Raw genomic sequence first — 18,535 nt, 5'->3', positions numbered from 1 at the left:
CAATTAGTGCCACAAGAGTTTCTACGTGCATAATGTTGTTGTTGTATAGCCGAAAAGCCATGGTGAAACATGGTGGTGTATCGATCGATAGGAGATACCGTGAAGTGGTAGGACTACCGGAGGTTCTTCTGTATACGAACGAGAGAGAGAGAGAGAGTGTGTGTGTGTGTGTCTCCTGAGAAGAAATGGATGATGATGGATGGATGGATAGTCTCAATCCAGAGGGCTTTTCTGACCGTTGGATACAAAGAAGTTGAAATTTTATACATATTTACATTTATGACCCCCATCCCTCCCCTGTCTCGTTCTCTCCCATTGCAACGAACACACACACACACACACACACACTCTCTCTCTCTCTCTCTCTCTCTCTCTCTCACATTCAATCCTTCCTTTCTCTGTCTCTCAGAGTCATTCAAAGCTACCATAACCAATTATATCCTCAAGACTGTTTCAATTCCGCGCTTCCATCTCCATCTCCATCTCCATAACCAAATATATCTATATCCTCAAGATTGTTTTAAACCCCCCCCCTGGCCTTGCTATCCTTTCTTTCTTTCTTTCTTCCTTTTCCAAAATTGTGATTTTTGCAACGAAGAAGATCAATGGCAGACCCACACCTCCTCCTCTCTCATGCTGCTGCCAAGAAGGTAAAAAAGAAAAAGAAAAACATTCATTTTGTATATAGTTCTTCTTCTTGAGAAAGAAAACAAAGACAGACAGACAGACAGAAAGAAAGAAAGAAAGAATGGAAGAAGAAGGAACCAAAAAAATGAAGGAAATATCTCTTTTCTCCAATGGGCAACTGTAATTAGCTAAAAAAAAAACCAGTATTCTGAATAACTAATTACCTCAGCAAAAGCACGGTTTTGCATTCCGATTAATTAAGGGGCACTAAACAAATTTAAACTCAAAATACCCAATTATATGCACATATACATTCCTACTTACATACATATGCCTGTGTGTGTGATATATATATATATATATATATATATATATATATATATATATAGTTTTAATTTGACATACATACATTTGCCTATATGGTAATTTATCATTCTCTAATGGGATACTAGAAAATCAGCCCCAAAAATAAATAATAACTAAAAGAAATATGTGTATGCATAGATTTACTAGAAACAATTCAACTGCAAATGGGCATACAAAGTAGATAGTAATCTATGCATTTGTGGTGTTTGTTTAGGTCGATCGGGCGGTGGCTAGATTAGAAGAGCTCCAATCACTGCTATGTGAGGCATCGACAACCATGAAGAAGAGAAGGTCGACCATCGGATTCGGGCAGGCAATGACCCCCCCAACCACATCTGATGGCCACTCAACTACAAATGCTACTACCAACATAGAGCTTGCCGGCCAACGAAGACCCCGCAGGCCCCTCGCTTGCACAACCAACATTAGGTCACACCCTAGCAAACCCATGGATTGCCATTCTTCATCCAAGAAGACCACTTCTTCCTCCTCGTATCGGCATTGTCAACATACACATCATCAACATTGTCATGGAGATGGAGAGAACCACGATCCCGATTCCCGACAAATGAATCCATCCCGGAATATGCTTGTCGGGTCACGAAGAAGAACCTTGTGCTCACCCCGTCCCACTAGCTCCGTCTCCACAGCAGCTTCCACAACTCTCGACAAGGGTCAACTCCGGATGAACCAGAAAATAGGTCCTCCTTCCGCTCCTCTTCCGGACAAGATGCCTACTAAGAAGCTATTGTTTGTAAATACATATCCCGCGAACCCCAACCGGCCATGGCATTTCTCATCATCTACAAGTGGGTCGAGGATATCGACCCAAACAACCACAATGTCTGGCCAAACTACAACTACCTCAGGGGACACAAGCAGGATATCGGGTGGAACTTCGACATCCATGCGGAAAACAAAGACACCCATGCAAACTACTTCATTGTCCAGCCAAGCAACTACGAGATCCGCCCGGACAACAACAATGTCCGGGGGGAAAACACCAATGTCCAGGAAAGAAACAATGGTGGCTGGGCGAGAAATACCGATGTCCGGACAAAAGACAACGAAATTCGGGCACGAGACAAGGATGTCCGTGCAAGAAACCACGGAGCCAGCCGCTGACGCGGACATTTCTCGGCATCATCATGCCCCGCAACCTAGGTTGTTAAGGAGGTTATCTCTTCCAAACCAATCTATATCGGATTGCTCGGGGTTCATGAGGCCTCTAACAAGAAGGATTTCGTTGGTAACCAAGCCTTTGCGGGCTTTTCAGGCCTCCCCACCAAATGCATCACTACCATCTCTCATCACAAGGCTGCCCACAAGGCAAAGGTCATCATCATCAATGCTATGGAATCACCATCATCAAGGTAAAGGTCCTAATGAGGAGGGAGAGGTTACTCTCTCTTCTTCCTTGCCAAGTGCTTTGCCCTTACCCCCTGCCCTTCAACAAATTAATGGATCCAATTCAAGTATGAAGCAAAGGCTCCTGCCTCCTCTTGGTGAATTTCATAATGCATCTAAAGCCACTCCACAATCCTCGTGCTTCATCCACTTGGGAAAAGAGAATTGCTTCTCAGGGTGCAATCCTATGGCACTTTTGAAGAGGAGTTTCTCAACACCCCTTGATTCAGGTACATATACATATGTATACACATATTCACTCTCACCATCAATCTACATGTGTGTATTTATGCATCGACACATGTATTTATACATAATAGATACGAGCATTGCATGTGTATATATACGGATGCATGCATGTATGTATGTATGTAATATGTATGCATGTGTGTGTAGGGAGATAGGTAGGTGTAAGTACGTAAGTGTGTATATCGAGAGATTTTGGATTTCTAGGGCTTGAGCCACTTGACATAGTTATTGTATGGGGTTGGTGGAACAAAGCCCATTCATGTGTGGTTTATGGGACAATGACACTTTACATGAAGCTTAGGGTTTTTTGGATTGGGCCACTTTGTATATGTTGGATGAAATATTGTTTCGTTATGGATATTTTGTGCATCTCAATTTTTGAGGGGTATGGATTGTTTATGGGTCGAGGTATAGACTTGGCAAGTGTCAACGCATGTGTGCATTTTTTTGAGGTGTAGGGTTTATAAAACTAAGTGTACCACTTCATGTATTAGGTACCCCGAGTGTTTTCTTGGTGGGTTGATAGTGTGATTGCTTTTCTATATCAAGATATTGTCTTCTTGAACACTACCCATAAAAACTTTTCGCTAACCTTACTAATTAGGACTATGGTTCTTATGGTCTAGATGTTTGGTAATGACATATAAGTCTCAAATGGTTATAATAGCTTGTATTGTATGTTTTTGACAAGCCATGGATTCAAAATTCTAGTATGCTCGTTGCTCAGATAGTGTTGAAGTTTTTTTATTTCAATCCATGTTTCAAGAGTTAAAAAATTACTCTAGCTCTAAATACATTGGACAATGGGCAGTAAAAAATGCCTTGCTTGTGACTCTGTGCTAGTAATAACAAAAAATGGTAATAGGCATTTCAAGTTCATTAAATGCGTAAAAGCAGTGCGAACTTACTTTTTCAAAGCTAATAATGGTTAAGAATGTCTTTGTGGTAGGACATTACATTCTCGAAAGTGAGCAAGGATACATGAAGAGAGGTATACCAAGGTCCCAAACCTATACAGTTGAATCACCCTTCCAAACTTGGAAGCCCAAACCAAAACTCTATTTCGTATAAGTGGTCCCTTCACATACACTCATATGGCTTGGCCCTACATTATTATGTCAACCCCCGTTTTTTGACACCATATGATGTAAATTCAACTTTATGTTTGTAAAATGACATGTAATTCTTACTATAAGCCTATATTTTTAACTTGGTGACATCATTATATTGGTTACCTGACATCCAACATTTTTTGCTTTAGATTTTCTTGTAATGATGTTTGCTGTCTCATTCAAACGAAGTTTGGCAATTCAAAACAAGGCAACAACATCATTGTTCTTTTATCGCCTACATAAAACAATTGGAGAAAGGCATGTCACTTGAGTGACCATCCCCTACATAGAACACATCTTATAAGTTACACATGATCTTAGCAAGGGGATCCCATGCTTGAAGCCCATATGTCCATATGAGTAATGTGATGTGTTCTCACCTCACAAATCCCCATGCATGTGCCCAACTTTAACCAGTACACATATCAAGAGGTCCCACGGTTCACACTTCCTTGTATATACCTAGTATGGGCCTACTCCACACGAACAATCACACCACTCAAAAACATTATCCAAAGGTTGCAAGAAATAGAGATATTCCAAGACGGGACTATGTTCACGATGCAAACAACCCGACCAAGTACATTTGCAATAACACATAATGAAGACGTGACTATCCATAATGAAGATGGAGGAATACATATAATCTTATCAAATCAATGTTTGCTATGCATTAAATGCCTTATGTCATGCCCAAGCTTTCAAACAAGAAATCACAAAGCAGAACCATGTAGATGCATCATGCAACATACTAAACAAGAATTGTGCCCATATTAATAGAATGTAGTTTGATTACAACTTACAATGAAAGAGGTCAACATAAGAGGCAAAGGGTTGATTCAATAGATGGTTATTGAGAAACCTCTAATTACTATAGCTCCTTGTGGAAGAGACACAATGAACCAAATAGAGCTATGCGTGGTCTTGTGCTATGTATCACCACATGAAAATGAGGCCATGAAACTAGTGATTGGGTAGAGTATAACATTTTATAACAAAGTTCAAGAGTGGAGAATGCAAACCAATAATAGAACATGGAGTGAGTACTCTTGAAGGGTAAAAGTTTTGAAAAGGGAAAGCAGAACTCTTGAAAAGGAGAATGCAATTTGAGGATAGCGGTTTTATAAAATGCTCGAGAGGGAAAACAAGGATAGTCAAATGAGACAAGGGAGGGGTAAAACATGGCTCCTTCTTGCGCCAATCCAAAGCTAGTAACTATTTGCTAGAATTTGAAATTGCGGAAGCATAAATATCCCACAAATTATATAATTTTATAAATATTATATAAATAGAAATAAGACTTGGTGGTTAATAGGTTATGAAAGTGTCATACCAATGATCATATGAAAGGAGCGGAGTTGAGAAACATGAATGAATAAATCATTAAGTGAAGAAGTTACATTTAATGATATCTCATTCTCTTCTTGGTATATATTTCCCCTCTCCCTCTTGTCCCCTCCCATGTGAACCAATAGAAATAGAATGCATGGTTCAAAGTGATTCAACAATCTTAGTTCTCTCAATTAAGGTTCCTTTAAAACATAAGATTTTTAACCATTATTGCCAACTCAATTGATGGATAGATTGCTCAACCACCCACCTAGTCCACGACAATGAAGAGTCTATTGGAGTCCCATGTAAACGATTGTTGATAGTTACCTTACATTTAATTATAAGTGACCATATGACTCCATGTATGCACTTAAATCCATGCACATTAATCCAGTTGGTGCACCGACGTTTTCCCACTTTGGACCCCCAATATTTTAAGGCCACCAAGGACATTATGTGGTTGGGTTTTGATAGTCTATTTTGACTTTGCTTTTAGGAAGAAGACATATATTCCTTGACACAATATGCTTTGTGCTTCCTAGGAGTTGGAGGACCCCACCTTGAAACCTACAAAGTCCCCCATGCTCCATAGGAGTTTGTTGCTACATTATACATATATGGGTTTAACAACATTCTTCCATTAATGCATAAATAAAGTCGGACAATGGAAGTTCAATGATTTCTCTCCCACTTGCCCACTTCAAAGAGACGCAATTTTTATGTTTCTCCACTCTAGATAAAAGAACAACCCTTGAACATTATTAGAGAGAGTCACATGTTATATATATGTAGGTAGTGCATGGATAAGCGAATTCGTGGAATCCTCCCTTCGCTTTCTAAGGCTGAATTAAAACGATAAACCAAGAAATGATTTACAAGGGATTTAAAAATGAGATGCGCACTAAGGTAGGTATTTATAGACTTTATAGATCAATGTTATTAAGACATATGAGTCGTAAGCCTTGGGCCCATGATCAAGGAACACCCCCAAAAGATGTATGAAGCGATTCAATGCTAATACCGGACATGATTCTATCCTTTAGGCCAAATTGCAGCAACCTCCTTTTCTTTGCATCACGAGTTTACAGATCAAATGTTATTGGGGCATATGATCGTAAGCCTTTCAAGGAACACCCAACAAAGAGATATATGAAGCCATTCAAATCCTAATACCGGAGGTGCTTCTAAACCTGTAGGCCAAATTGCAGCAACCTCCTTTTCCTAATACATACATACATGGAGAAACACGCGCAAGAACACGGTAGCGCGCTCTCGTTGCCCGAGCATTCGAGTGTGAAAAGGGAGAGAAGAGAATGGGGGCATATGTGTGTATATATCATGGGTCCCTAAAATGTGAGAAACAGGGCTAGAGAGAGTGTGTGTGCGTGTGAGAGAGAGAGTGAGAGAGAGAGAGTGTGTGTGGTATATACATATCTGTATAGAGAGAGAGTGAATGTGTGTGTGTGAGTGAGAGAGAGAGAGAGAGTGTGTGTGTGTGAGAGAGAGTGAGAGAGAGAGTGTACTGTGTGTGTGGTATATACATATCTGTATAGAGAGAGAGTGAATGTGTGTGTGTGTGAGAGAGAGAGAGAGTGAGAGTGTGTGTGAGTGTGTGTGTGTGTGGGGGAGGTACTCTGTTCCCTAATTCTTCAAAATTTAAGGTGCTTCACAACAAAATCAAGGGCTGTTTTCTTCTTCTTCTTCTTTCTCATGGCTAAGACCAGGGCCCCCAGGAAATCTGTTGATTCCTACACTGTCAAAGGCACCACCAAAGTTGTCATGGGTAATTCTTATCTCTTTCCCCTTTATTTGTTCGTATTCTTTTGAGGTCTTTTTCTGTATCTTCTGGGCCATGGCTCTTCTTTGTCTCTGGTCTCCCTTTCATGTGTAAAAGTTTGTTCAGGTGTGATGTTTATGGCCTCATTATTCATTTCTCTGTTTATTCTATGTTTTTGTCCTCTAATTTTCCATATCTCAATCTTTCTGTCTACCCCCCCTTTTCTTCTTTTATCTGCAAAACTTCTTAAAAAACCAACTCTTCATTCTCCTTCTCCTGTTTCTCTTTTTCAAATGTCTCTGTTTTTTTCATGTGAAAATCCTTCCTTTGTTATTGTCTTTTAATGTTTATCATCTTTGATCTTATTTTCATCTCCTTTTTCTGATCTTTTATCTCGTTTTTTCCTTTAAAAACTTTTTCTAACTTTATTATATTCCATTTTCCCTTGATTTGACATTCTTTTGTGGCCGAAGTATCACTTAAACTCTCAAATATGCAGTTGGTGATTCAATATTAATGCGAAACCAAGAATCTGGAAAGCCACCGTATGTGGCCAGAGTTGAGAAAATGTGGTTAGATGGGAGGAATAATGTGAAAGTGGAAGTGAGATGGTATTATAGACCAGAAGAATCCATTGGTGGCCGGCGGCAGTTCCATGGGTCAAAAGAAGTTTTTCTTTCCGATCACATTGATACTCAGAGTGCAGACACTATTGAAGGAAAATGTACTATCCATACCTTCAAAAGCTATACAAAATTAGAGAACGTAGAACCGGATGACTACTTCTGTAGATTCGAATACAAGGCATCTACTGGGGCTTTCATACCTGACAAAGTTGCAGTGTAAGTGAAAGAGATTTTACATTCACACATGCATGAGTTAATCCTTGGGAAATGCTACATATGGCCACTGGATGTAAAGAAGAGTTTATGCTTAGTCCATGGATTAATTAATTTTTAAGGAAAGTGTATGATTCATTACTGGGATGTGGAGGAGAGTTTATATTCATACATGGGCGTTAGTCCTTGAGACGCGAATATAACTATTGAGATGTGGAAGATAGTTTATATTTATGCATGCATGTTTTAAGCTTTGAGACAAGAATACACTAATTGGGGTGTGGAAGGTAGTTTGTATTCATATATACAAATGTTCTAATCTTTGAGACACTCATATGGCTATTGGAACTTGGGAGATGGCTTATATTTATACTTGCATGTTTAATCTTTGAGACAAGCATATGGCTATTAGGAATTTGTTGCAGTGTAAGTGGAGGGTTTTTTATTTGTTTCTATAAGAGGAGATCAGTGACTGTTGTTTTTTGAATTCTGAATTATTATTCAGGTATTGCAAATGTGAAATGCCTTACAATCCAGATGACCTAATGATACAATGTGAGGAATGCAAGGACTGGTAAGAAATAAGAACAGCACCTGTGGTTACAGATTCAATCTAAGATTATAATCATTCACGTCTATGAGATTATCATAAGGAAGTGTTATGTGTAATGTGTGCCATGCATCTCATTTTAAAGTGTGCTTTTAAAATTATGGTTTGTGCATTCAATTAGTCTGTTCATGTCAATTTCTCATCTTTGAAGCAAGTGAACATATTCAGAAATGATAAGGGGGAAATTTCAGCAGGACAGGGATAGCTTGGTTTTGTTTAGCTGTTTGAAACTTGGATATGCCAATGTCATAGAAGTAAAACACATTGGAACATTTGACATAGCCAAAAACTGAGCCTGCTTTGAAATATCCATGTGGCTTTGGTTTGATGATAAAGCAAACTATGCTATATGATCTTCAAACTAGCTGACCATGTTATCGAACAATAAAACATATTTTTACTGGACTTTGTCAAGGTCTATGCCGATTTCATAATGTTTGATTGATGACAGAGTATGATGAAGTCCTTCATGTTGCCAGTTTCATACATATCATGGAAGCTTCTTGTTATGGGATGTTTCATGATGGGCTTCTCTCCAGTGATTCCTCTTTAGTTAGTTGCCATTCAACCTAGCAGAGCAGCTACTACACTCCCAGCCATGATGTTTATGCTAATGTAGGACAAGATCAAGATCTTCTTGGACATCTGAGTGTTGATGCAAGTTCTTGGCCATGACTTCAATTCTCTCTCTTCTACTCGAGGTAATCTTTTGTAAAGGTTTCTCACATGGGAACAGACAACATTCTAACATGTCCTCCATGGTTTGCATCTTCCCACCTCCTGAAGCAGTCATTTTTTGACACATTAGATAACTTAATGTGGCTAGAGGCCGTGCACATGTTCTCAAAGGGATTTATCAAGAAGTCGTGATTACTATCCTCTGATGGAACTCCCACTTTTATTGCATATTTTTGTGTGCTTTTGGACAAGCACTTTTTATAACGAATATGAATGAAATTTTGCATGCATAACCTCCCAAAGTTTTCCTTGTGAGACCATTATTGTTTTGATGGTGTAGCTTGTGGCTAAAATGAAAACATGAGAATTGGAGTTTTCAGGAGCTCTCTCAATCGCTGATGTCTTCTAACATCTTTGGTTTCATTTCCATGTTTAGTGAACTTGATGAGACATTGATGTGTCAAACTTGAGATATACTTTTGTCAAGAAAATTCAGACAGTATACATGGGATCATCACTCAATTTGTTTGACTCCCCATTCTCTTCCTTGACTTTTTTGTTTGCAAAACTAATATCAATCTGCATGGAGTCTTCAACTAATACTTCAATGTAGATTCATTTGCCGTATCAGCAACATTTTGCATGGATCTCTGTTACATTGTCGGGAAATAATTGGTGTTGGCAAGATTGAGGGGTTTGTATACCCAAACACATCATATATACTCCATGTTAGGAGTTTAGAAAATTCAGGATAGCTAATGGTCAAACAAACAATGAGAATTCTGTAGAATAGATTATTCTACGAAATCATTGGCCAAAAACAGTAAAATACTTCCCACAGAACTCTAAACAAGAACCTCAGGGTTTAATACACAATATAGAGTTCTTCCACGCTCATAAGAGTATGAACTTGTCATCCTTCATGAGCTAGGGAATAACTCCACATCTGATTCGAGAATTGTGATGAACTTGTCTAGAGTTTTACAAGAGTGTCTTGAAATGATCAATGGGGGTAATGAGAGTTTCGTTGGTTCATAATTAGAATATTATTGACATAGTGGGAGGATAAAACCCAAGAGGCAAAGAGGGCATTGCTAGAATGGCGTAAATGTGCATTAAGATGAATATGTGATAAATGAGAGAGCAATGACCACGTACATGATGCCATATATGTATTCAATGCATGATATCCAGAGTTAAGTCTCAATTCAAATGCGCTGTTGGACAAATTAAGAGTGCTCCAAATATGGATGGTAGGAAATTGAGTTTTGAAGTTTGGTTGTGAAGCTAGCGCATGCTTCTCAGATGGGTGGGTGATATGTTAATATTCAAAATACATGTAGTTATTGCATATTATAGTTGTAAATGCTAGTGGGAAAATCCCAAAATCATGAGTTTCCTAAGATAAATTTAAATTTTAAATAAATTCGAATTTAACCACTTAGCAAGAATTGATGTTTACCTTCAAGGTCAATAAAATTGAGAGAGGAAATGTGGAATGATTGATACTGCTAAATAAAGATATTCTACTGGAGGTTTTGGCTGAGTGAGGGATGAAAGCATGAAACATGAAAAGAGAAGTAAAATTTTATTTTGGGCTTCACGAAAGTACCATTTCCCCTGTAGGTAACTTGGCCATTCTGTTTCCTTTCTTTTGAAATAAAATTCTCTCTTGCACTATGTTCCAGATGTTATTGATTTATGTGTCATGCAGGCATGGTTGTCGCTCACAATTCTTCTAGTTGAGCTGAATGGAGTTGTTTTTGAAGCATCGCTTTTTGCATTTGCTCTTCCCTCTACGTCTTTTCCATAGACTCACTCATGAATGGGTTGAAAGTCACTTAGTATTTGTAACGTATGGCTTTCACCCAGTGTTGTGGCTCATGAGTTGCACTATATGTGCAAATGGACCTTCTAAGTTCTAACGAGAGATTAATGCATATCACATGAGTGTGTGATAAACTCCATGTAATCACAGCTGGATACATTATGCCTTTTTCAGGAGGGGGATAATGCCACATGACATCTAATTTCAAGGTTGAGACTAGCAGATGTTTCCTCTGCAAGAAAATTCACGTGTATGAGAGGTAGACTAGAGCTGCAATGCTAATCCAATGTCACTTGCCAATAATCCAAGCCTCAATGTTGTTAAGGTCCCCATATGAGGATCTGCCAAGTTTGATTTTGGTATTGGTAGGATCCCTAGTTTAAACACAAGAAGGGCCTTTTTGTGTTTAAACATGGTTATGAACCAGATTAAGGAATTATGTGAAGGAGCAAGAAGTGCATATATACAGAAGAAAATTTGCAATGAACGAGGAACAGCTTTCTGGGAATCTAAGCTTCAATACCATAAGGTTTCCCAGGTGAGAATTGTAGTTTTGATGCTGGGTACTGGTGTGAACTTAAAGACAAGGAGTCTTGATGCGTAGACTACCCGTTTAGGTTATCAGATGAGCAACGTGGGGCAGACAATGTCAAGGAAGGTCGAGCTTGTACACCATCATCGCCGTGAGGGTGGCCTCGGGGCAACGGCCTTTGGAAGGACCCCAAAAGTGTATTTGGAAGGGGTCTTAATGTGTAGACTACGCACGGTTATGAGGCTACCAATGCGGGGTACACAAGGATTGTTACAAGGGGGACCTTCAGGCAACAGCATTCATGAATCCAAATGTATATGTGATATACACCACATTTGGTTATTTAAATTTGCAGAACATTAAACTTCTGTCTATGTACTATCCATCTCATGCTCATTTTCCCATTTTGGCCTCCACGAACATAGATGTGCATCCTATTAGGTTATGCATAAATATTTGATAATGGTGGAGATATACCTGATGTCCATCTCAATACAGTGTTTTATGTATCTATGGTAATAGGATCATGTATGTGAAGGATTCAGAAGAAGTCATCCTGGCTTTAAATGTTTAATTTTCAGGATTTTGCTTGTAAGGTATTCTTATATGTCAGTCATCCCAAAAGCTCAAGTTTTCGGATCAATACTAAATTATGTGAATAGTGTACTAAATAATTTGCCTATAATTTTTAATGTTCAATGTATCTGTATCAATAATTAAATGGTCTGGTTCACTCAATGATGAGAACACATCACTTAACACTTCTGCCTCTGTGTCTTTTCCTTTTCTCAACAGGTTTCACCCGTCATGTGTTAATATGAGTTCAGAGCGAGTCAATAAGTTGAAGCATTTCTTTTGTCCTGATTGTGCAAATGACAGCGAGGTGGTGAAACAGAAATCGGATAATGGAACAGAGACATCATTTGAATCAAAGGTTTGAAATAATATGAGAGAATTTTGAAAATAATAAGTTTAAAAGAAGCTAATATTCAATTTGTCTTCTGGAAGGGAAAAGTCGGGGTTGCATTCTGATGAGATATGTGTATATAGTATATGGATGATGACAGTGATAGCTTTAACAACAATGTGGAAGAATCATTTCGCAGTATATAAATATCGTCTTCGGCATTCATGATGTTTCATTTTTGTACAAATATACATGCCATGTAAAATTTTGTCGTAGAACTTGTACAGGCATGGGCATGAACAAAACTGTACTCATATATGTAGATTTAATCTATATATGGAAAATACATGTAATATGTATGTATATTGTTAAGTGAGAGATTTTGAAGATAATAACTACCGAGTAGTAAGTAATATGTGGATGTGTCGTCAGCAGCAATATGGCCTGCTGTTTTAGGGTATTGGACCGTTAGTTTATGGTCTCATGTTTTTTTGTAAGCAAGGTTTTGCAAAAGCAAATTGAAAACATCAATTATGTTGCAAATGTAATCCTCTGAATATGGTGCTTATATCATGTGTCAGCCAAACCAATCTGAGACTCTTTCAAATCAAAAGAAAATGAGTGAAAATAGACAAATTTCATGTGTTTTCCTAGTCAAAAAGATAATCAGATGTCCCATCCACTTTAGTACATTATGTCTCTGATTCATGGATCTAATCTGAGAGCTATAATGAAGTTGATTCCACCTTGATTAAAAACAGTTGCACCATTTGGATTAATCTTCGTGGGTAGTTTGATGTGTCAATGCACACAATGTGTTGTGATAAGGATCGCATTTGTACGAGCTTTATCATATAAAACCTGAAGTAGGTTTATAGGTATATTTACGGACAAAATTAAATTGTTTGGAGGATGTGGCTTTTTCGAATATAATGTTGATTGTTGAGTGTACTATGTTAAGTCATGAAGTAATTAATTTGATGTTGATAAAGATGAGTTTCTGTAAAGTTTTAAGCTTGATTAGGATAGTTGCAAGGTTTATAGACAACGATAAATCTCTAGCCAATAATGAACTCAAGTAAAAACTACAAATTGGTGTTGATACAAATCTAGCTTTCTTTGTTTCTTGTTCACAAGAAGAATGTGACATAGTGTTTAAAGGAGGTTTTGTTGGTTTTAGTTAGTACAAAGATTTCAACAAAGATAAATAATGAAAGTAGGTTTAGGTCAGAAAACTCAAAATTTGTCCTTTTCTTTGGGTATGTGTTGTGTTTTTCAACTTGTGTAAGTCAATCTACTATTGTTTATCCTCTTATCCCCAATTATCTAACCACGGCAATTTTAAGACAAGTATAGGCAGACTACCTAAAGGTTATATACTTTAAACATGGTACATTTGGGAAGCTTTTAAGGGCATCTTGAGTAGTGTTCGACTTGAAGGTTGTGCGCACACCTCTTACTTATACCTCTCAATCCACTGCTTGTGCTTCATCAAATCCTCACTGTAAGGGGCCCAGTGAGGGAGGGAGGTAGGTAGGTAGGTAGGGGGGCATAGACTTATTGTTTTGGGGTCACGAACACTTCCACGCCTAGGATGCAAAGATAGTTATGCCACACAAGATTTCAACATACACATACATCAATCTTACCACAATAATCATACATAGATGGTTTGAACACTATTTGGGTTAGCACACAATTAACACAAAATCCTTAATAATCACTTTAAGAATCATAAACACTCTTTTAAATATTGCACAAGCGGGGTTTAACAAGGCTAAAACACCTCTATTTAATTGCATTAATCTTTGTACACATATATTACAACTCTCTCGTGATCCTTTTTCCTTCGTTACATAAAACAACTTCTTTACATGGTTGGCAATCCATCCCTCTATTTAGCTTTAACAATCTAAAGGTTGGTTGATTGACCAATGATCAATTTCACCATCAAGTAGCACTCTCCTTATTTTAGTCTTCTTTTTTTACATCATCTTTGTAACACTTGATGGCCATCCTACCATCAATACATCTCTTGGATGACAAATATATAGATATTCACTTTAAACTCAAGTAACATTCTAAGTGGAAACTAAGTCACTACATAATCATATACTTGTATTGCTGAAAAAATCAATCCCCAAAGTTTTGACACGTAAAATGGGTATTCGTTATAAGAAAGCGATACATTTACATGGAGTTGGAGAATAAAACATGATATTTGATGACAAAAGTAGTCAAGAGGTGCTTGAAAAATTCGACATGATCATGCATCTCAAACACCTGAAATACATCGACATTGGTCCAACATGAACAAGATCACGTTAATATTCACAATTCAAGAAAGCATTGATATGGAACATGTGGACATCGGGGAGGTGCCCGCAAATATTCACACGCGGGGTGGTGTCCAAGAAAACATGGACATGGAACATTTGAGTAGGAAGACCAATCCAAAGCAACAAGAAATCAATATCCAAGGGAGTGGAATGGGGCACATCAACTAGCAAATGCGCTTCGTGTTTCGCATGGTTCGGCTTTGGATGCAACATTGTGACAAGCACTCTCGCATATCTCTATGTCGAGGAGGCGACACCTCGACAAGAAGGTCAATGTATGTATGGATGTCGAAACATGCATGATTCATTCATCCATCCATCCATGTGTGTAGTAACTAACTAATTAACCAACTAATAAGAGATCATTCAAGGATTGAACTGGATGGATGGGTGTGTGATGATAACATATGATGATGATGGTACCATGTTGAAGGTGTGCAAAACCATCCATGGCCAGAGATCCTCTTCCTCTTCCTCATCATCATCATCCTAAACCCTTTCTTTCACACAACATCCAGAGATCTTCTCATCACAACCATTCCTCATCCCTCCCCACAATCAGACCCACATCCACCATGGCCTCACAAGCCCAAGAAGGAGCTCCCAGATCAGTGATTGTGGTGGGGGCAGGGGTAGTAGGAGCTTGCACAGCCTACTTCCTCTCCAAGAGGGGCCTCTCGGTGACCATAGTTGAGCAATCTTCGGTGGCATCGGCTGCGTCCGGGAAAGCGGGCGGCTTCTTGGCCTTGGATTGGTCCGATTCGAGCCCTTTGGGGCCGCTGTCACGGGCCAGTTTCCAGCTCCATCGAGAACTCGCGGAGGAGCTCGACGGCATGGCATCCTATGGATACCGGCCCCTCAATACCCTAAGCATAAATCTGAATGAACCAAGCCCCAATGAGGCGAAGCGCCTACCGCGCGGCCCGGCTTTTGTGCCCCCTTGGATCGATGGGGATGCCACCGTCTTGTCCGCATCCACACTTGGCTCGACCTCGACCACGGCCCAAGTCCACCCTTTGCTCTTCACCCGAACCCTCATCTCCTCAGCCATGGACCGCTGGGGCGCCCGCCTTCTCATCGGGAAACTCGACAAAGTGTCGGTCGCCACCGGCACATCCAAGGTCTCCTCTGTGGTCATCGATGGCACCTCCGTCTCCGCGGACATTGTGGTTCTCGCCATGGGCCCGTGGTCCTCCCGAGATGCCATCCTCTCAAGCTTAACGCCCATCTCCGGTGTGAAAGCACATAGCATAGTTTTGCGGCCCCGAGACTCAGACGCCATCTCGCCACATGCGCTCTTCCTCAAGTATCGGACCCGAGAGGGTAAGTCCATGGACCCCGAAGTCTACCCTCGCCCCACGGGGGAGGTCTATATATGTGGCATGTCGGAGGAGAATGTCGATGTTCCGGATAACCCCGAGGACATAGTTCCTCGGGGCGAGTCGATAGAGATGTTGCGGAGAGTGGCCGGCCATTTGTCCACCCATTTGATGGATGATGCCCAAGTCATTGCCGAGCAAGCGAGTTTCTTACCTTGTTCGCAAGATGGGTTGCCTCTCATCGGTAAAGTGCCCGGATTCGAGGGCCTCTATGTCGCGACCGGCCATAGTTGCTGGGGTATTTTGAATGCCCCGGCCACTGGAGCTTCCCTCGCGGAGCTTATAGTCGATGGCCATTCCCAACTTGTTGATTTGAGTCCTTATGATCCCGCCAGATTTGTAAGCTCCCGATCGAGGAGAAGAGGCCGAACTTAATGCTTGTACTAAAAGCAAGACACATTTTTGGTATATATTTTCAGAAACAATGTATAGAAATAATGGTAGTGCTTATATTTGTTGGTGGTTTGAAACTTATTTTGATCAAATGGCAAGCAATGAAAATTGGCCCTTCCTGGTTTTATGAAATTTCAAAGAGTTTTTTGTTGTAGCTTGGGATGATATCATGGCATTGTTTGACATTATCAATCCACAATGAGAGGAACCCATGCTTGTAATTTTAAAACTCTAAAGTAGTTTATCCCCTCCCTTGCTATGGCGAAATTTTGGGTTCATAGTTAAGCTCCATGAACTCATTTTATTTGGTGGCTGATTAGAATGTCTGTTGCCTCCAAGTTGTTATCTCTTATTCATGACATGTTTTATGTGTATCTTTTACATCCCCATTTCTACAACTGAAATAAATACTGCGAATGTTAAACTATTTACTGTGTGGACAATGTGTTGGATTGATTATCGATAAGAATTCATGGATTAACTAGCCAGTTTTAAGATTCCTGAAACAAAACCTGCCCAAATGGGGTTTGGGGTGCTTAAATAGGATAGCATCCCATTGGCATAGCTGATCATTACACAGGGTACATGTGCCTAATATGTATTAGTTCTACACGAAATGGAAGATAATTGACATTTAATGTCTTAACACAATGACATCCTTGCACACAATTGGGTAAAATATGTTTGCATACAACATCTTCACCACCAAACTCGCTCTATCTTTAATCGGTACATAATAGATGTAATTGATGTACATTATGAACTTTGATTTTTTGCCATCAAATAAATGATCTCTCTATGGTTCCTTGGACATTGATTCTAGAGTAGGGCAACCATGGAGTTCAAATGCTTTCCACATTTGTGTGTCTTTTATCATCCACTAAAGCTATCAACTATTTGCATTACAAGAGAGCAAGTTCAACTATTTCCTAGGATTTTGCCAAGTTATGCATTGTACCAAGAATTGGGTTAGTAGCAATGGCATCCATGCCATATTGACAACGCAAAGGTGTCACCATACCTTTGACATGTTCTAACATAATATGAAGTGCTTCACATTCAACACAACATGCCAAAGCTATGACCACAGCCACTTTGCAATCCAATGTAACTTGAAAACTTGCAACATTTAATAGTAAATACTCTAATATGGAGGCAAAAGAAGGGGAGATATGAGGCTGAAGGAGGTACAAAATGGATGTGCACAAATCTAAAGTTACAAGGAGCAATTGAAACCCTAAACCCTAAAGTGGTCGATTAGGGCGGTCCATAAGTTAACAATTGATTTTTACTATAATGGATGACTTGCTCATCAATAATGAGTGGTCCATTTAGGTTGATTTTTATTACAATGGGGTTGACTTAGTCATTGACAATTATTGGTCCATTGGTTAACCATTGATTTTTTCTATACTATGATTTCTCCCCTAACCTTTGGACAAACCATCCATTGTCTATGCTATTCTATCCACATTTGATGATTAAAGCCGTGATGCATTAATTTCAAGTGTATTACTACATAATGGGTTATTTATGATGGTTGAGGCATATACCAACACGTTGATTGAATGTCAAAAAGGACTAGTTGACATTTAAGGAGAAACATCCTTAAACTATACCACACCACCAAAAAATCCTAATTGTTAGCTATGTTAAGTGAACGAGTTCAAGATATTCATTTTTTTTACACTATGAATTCTCCCCTAATCTTTGGACAAACCATCCATTGTCTATGCTATTCTATCCACCATTCAATGATTAAAACCGTGATGCATTAATTTCAAGTGTATTACTACATAATGGGTTATTTATGATGGTTCCAAAGAGGCATATACCAACGCATTGATTGAATGTCAAAAAGGACTAGTTGACATTTAAGCAAAAACATCCTTAAACTATACAACACCAAAAAAACCTAATTGTTACCTATCTTAAGTCAACAAGTTCAAGATAACTACATATATATTAGGTATTGTTGATAGTTAGATGAACAATCGTTGGTTCTTATGAGATATGGACGGGTCAAAGAGTTACATAGTGTGAGGTATTTATAAGAACATTAGATATTTTAGGGGTTATGAATCCTAAGAAAGGACATCATAGTGCTTTACAAAGCATTTTCATAGCGTGCGTGTTTCATCGCAACAATTTTGAATAAGT

The 18,535-nt window shown here is 39.0% G+C and overlaps 3 protein-coding genes across 4 annotated transcripts; all 3 read left to right on the top strand.

Moving 5' to 3' along the window:
• Positions 1 to 548: 548 nt before the first annotated feature.
• LOC147861627 (uncharacterized) lies at positions 549 to 3,888 on the top strand. The gene is made up of 3 exons (XM_087322028.1): positions 549 to 650; positions 1,208 to 2,630; positions 3,599 to 3,888. The coding sequence occupies exons 1-3, from the start codon at positions 606 to 608 to the stop codon at positions 3,718 to 3,720; spliced, it is 1,590 nt and encodes a 529-aa protein (XP_087178154.1). The 5' UTR covers positions 549 to 605; the 3' UTR covers positions 3,721 to 3,888.
• A 2,821-nt stretch (positions 3,889 to 6,709) lies between these two features.
• Positions 6,710 to 12,616, top strand: LOC147861626 (chromatin remodeling protein EBS-like). 2 transcript variants are annotated; one of them, XM_087322625.1, is made up of 5 exons: positions 6,713 to 6,876; positions 7,370 to 7,712; positions 8,215 to 8,283; positions 12,153 to 12,291; positions 12,366 to 12,616. In XM_087322625.1, exons 1-5 carry the CDS (start codon positions 6,804 to 6,806, stop codon positions 12,387 to 12,389), a joined length of 648 nt encoding a protein of 215 aa, XP_087178751.1. In that variant the 5' UTR covers positions 6,713 to 6,803; the 3' UTR covers positions 12,390 to 12,616. The 2 variants fall into 2 exon arrangements, with proteins under 2 accessions (XP_087178752.1, XP_087178751.1); XM_087322626.1 differs by lacking the exon at positions 8,215 to 8,283 and having other exon boundaries at positions 6,710 to 6,876.
• A 2,452-nt stretch (positions 12,617 to 15,068) lies between these two features.
• Positions 15,069 to 16,568, top strand: LOC147861625 (FAD-dependent oxidoreductase family protein). Its single transcript, XM_087323019.1, has one exon. It carries the CDS (start codon positions 15,179 to 15,181, stop codon positions 16,355 to 16,357), a length of 1,179 nt encoding a protein of 392 aa, XP_087179145.1. The 5' UTR covers positions 15,069 to 15,178; the 3' UTR covers positions 16,358 to 16,568.
• Positions 16,569 to 18,535: the final 1,967 nt, after the last annotated feature.

The sequence above is a fragment of the Azolla caroliniana genome, unplaced genomic scaffold (assembly GCF_043228905.1).
Source record: "Azolla caroliniana isolate FFs.n. ecotype wild unplaced genomic scaffold, voAzoCaro1.0.p SCAF_7, whole genome shotgun sequence".
Taxonomy (NCBI): Eukaryota; Viridiplantae; Streptophyta; class Polypodiopsida; order Salviniales; family Salviniaceae; genus Azolla; species Azolla caroliniana.
The sequence above is the reverse complement of the archived record's forward strand: the minus strand, read 5'-3'. Positions and strand labels throughout refer to the sequence as shown.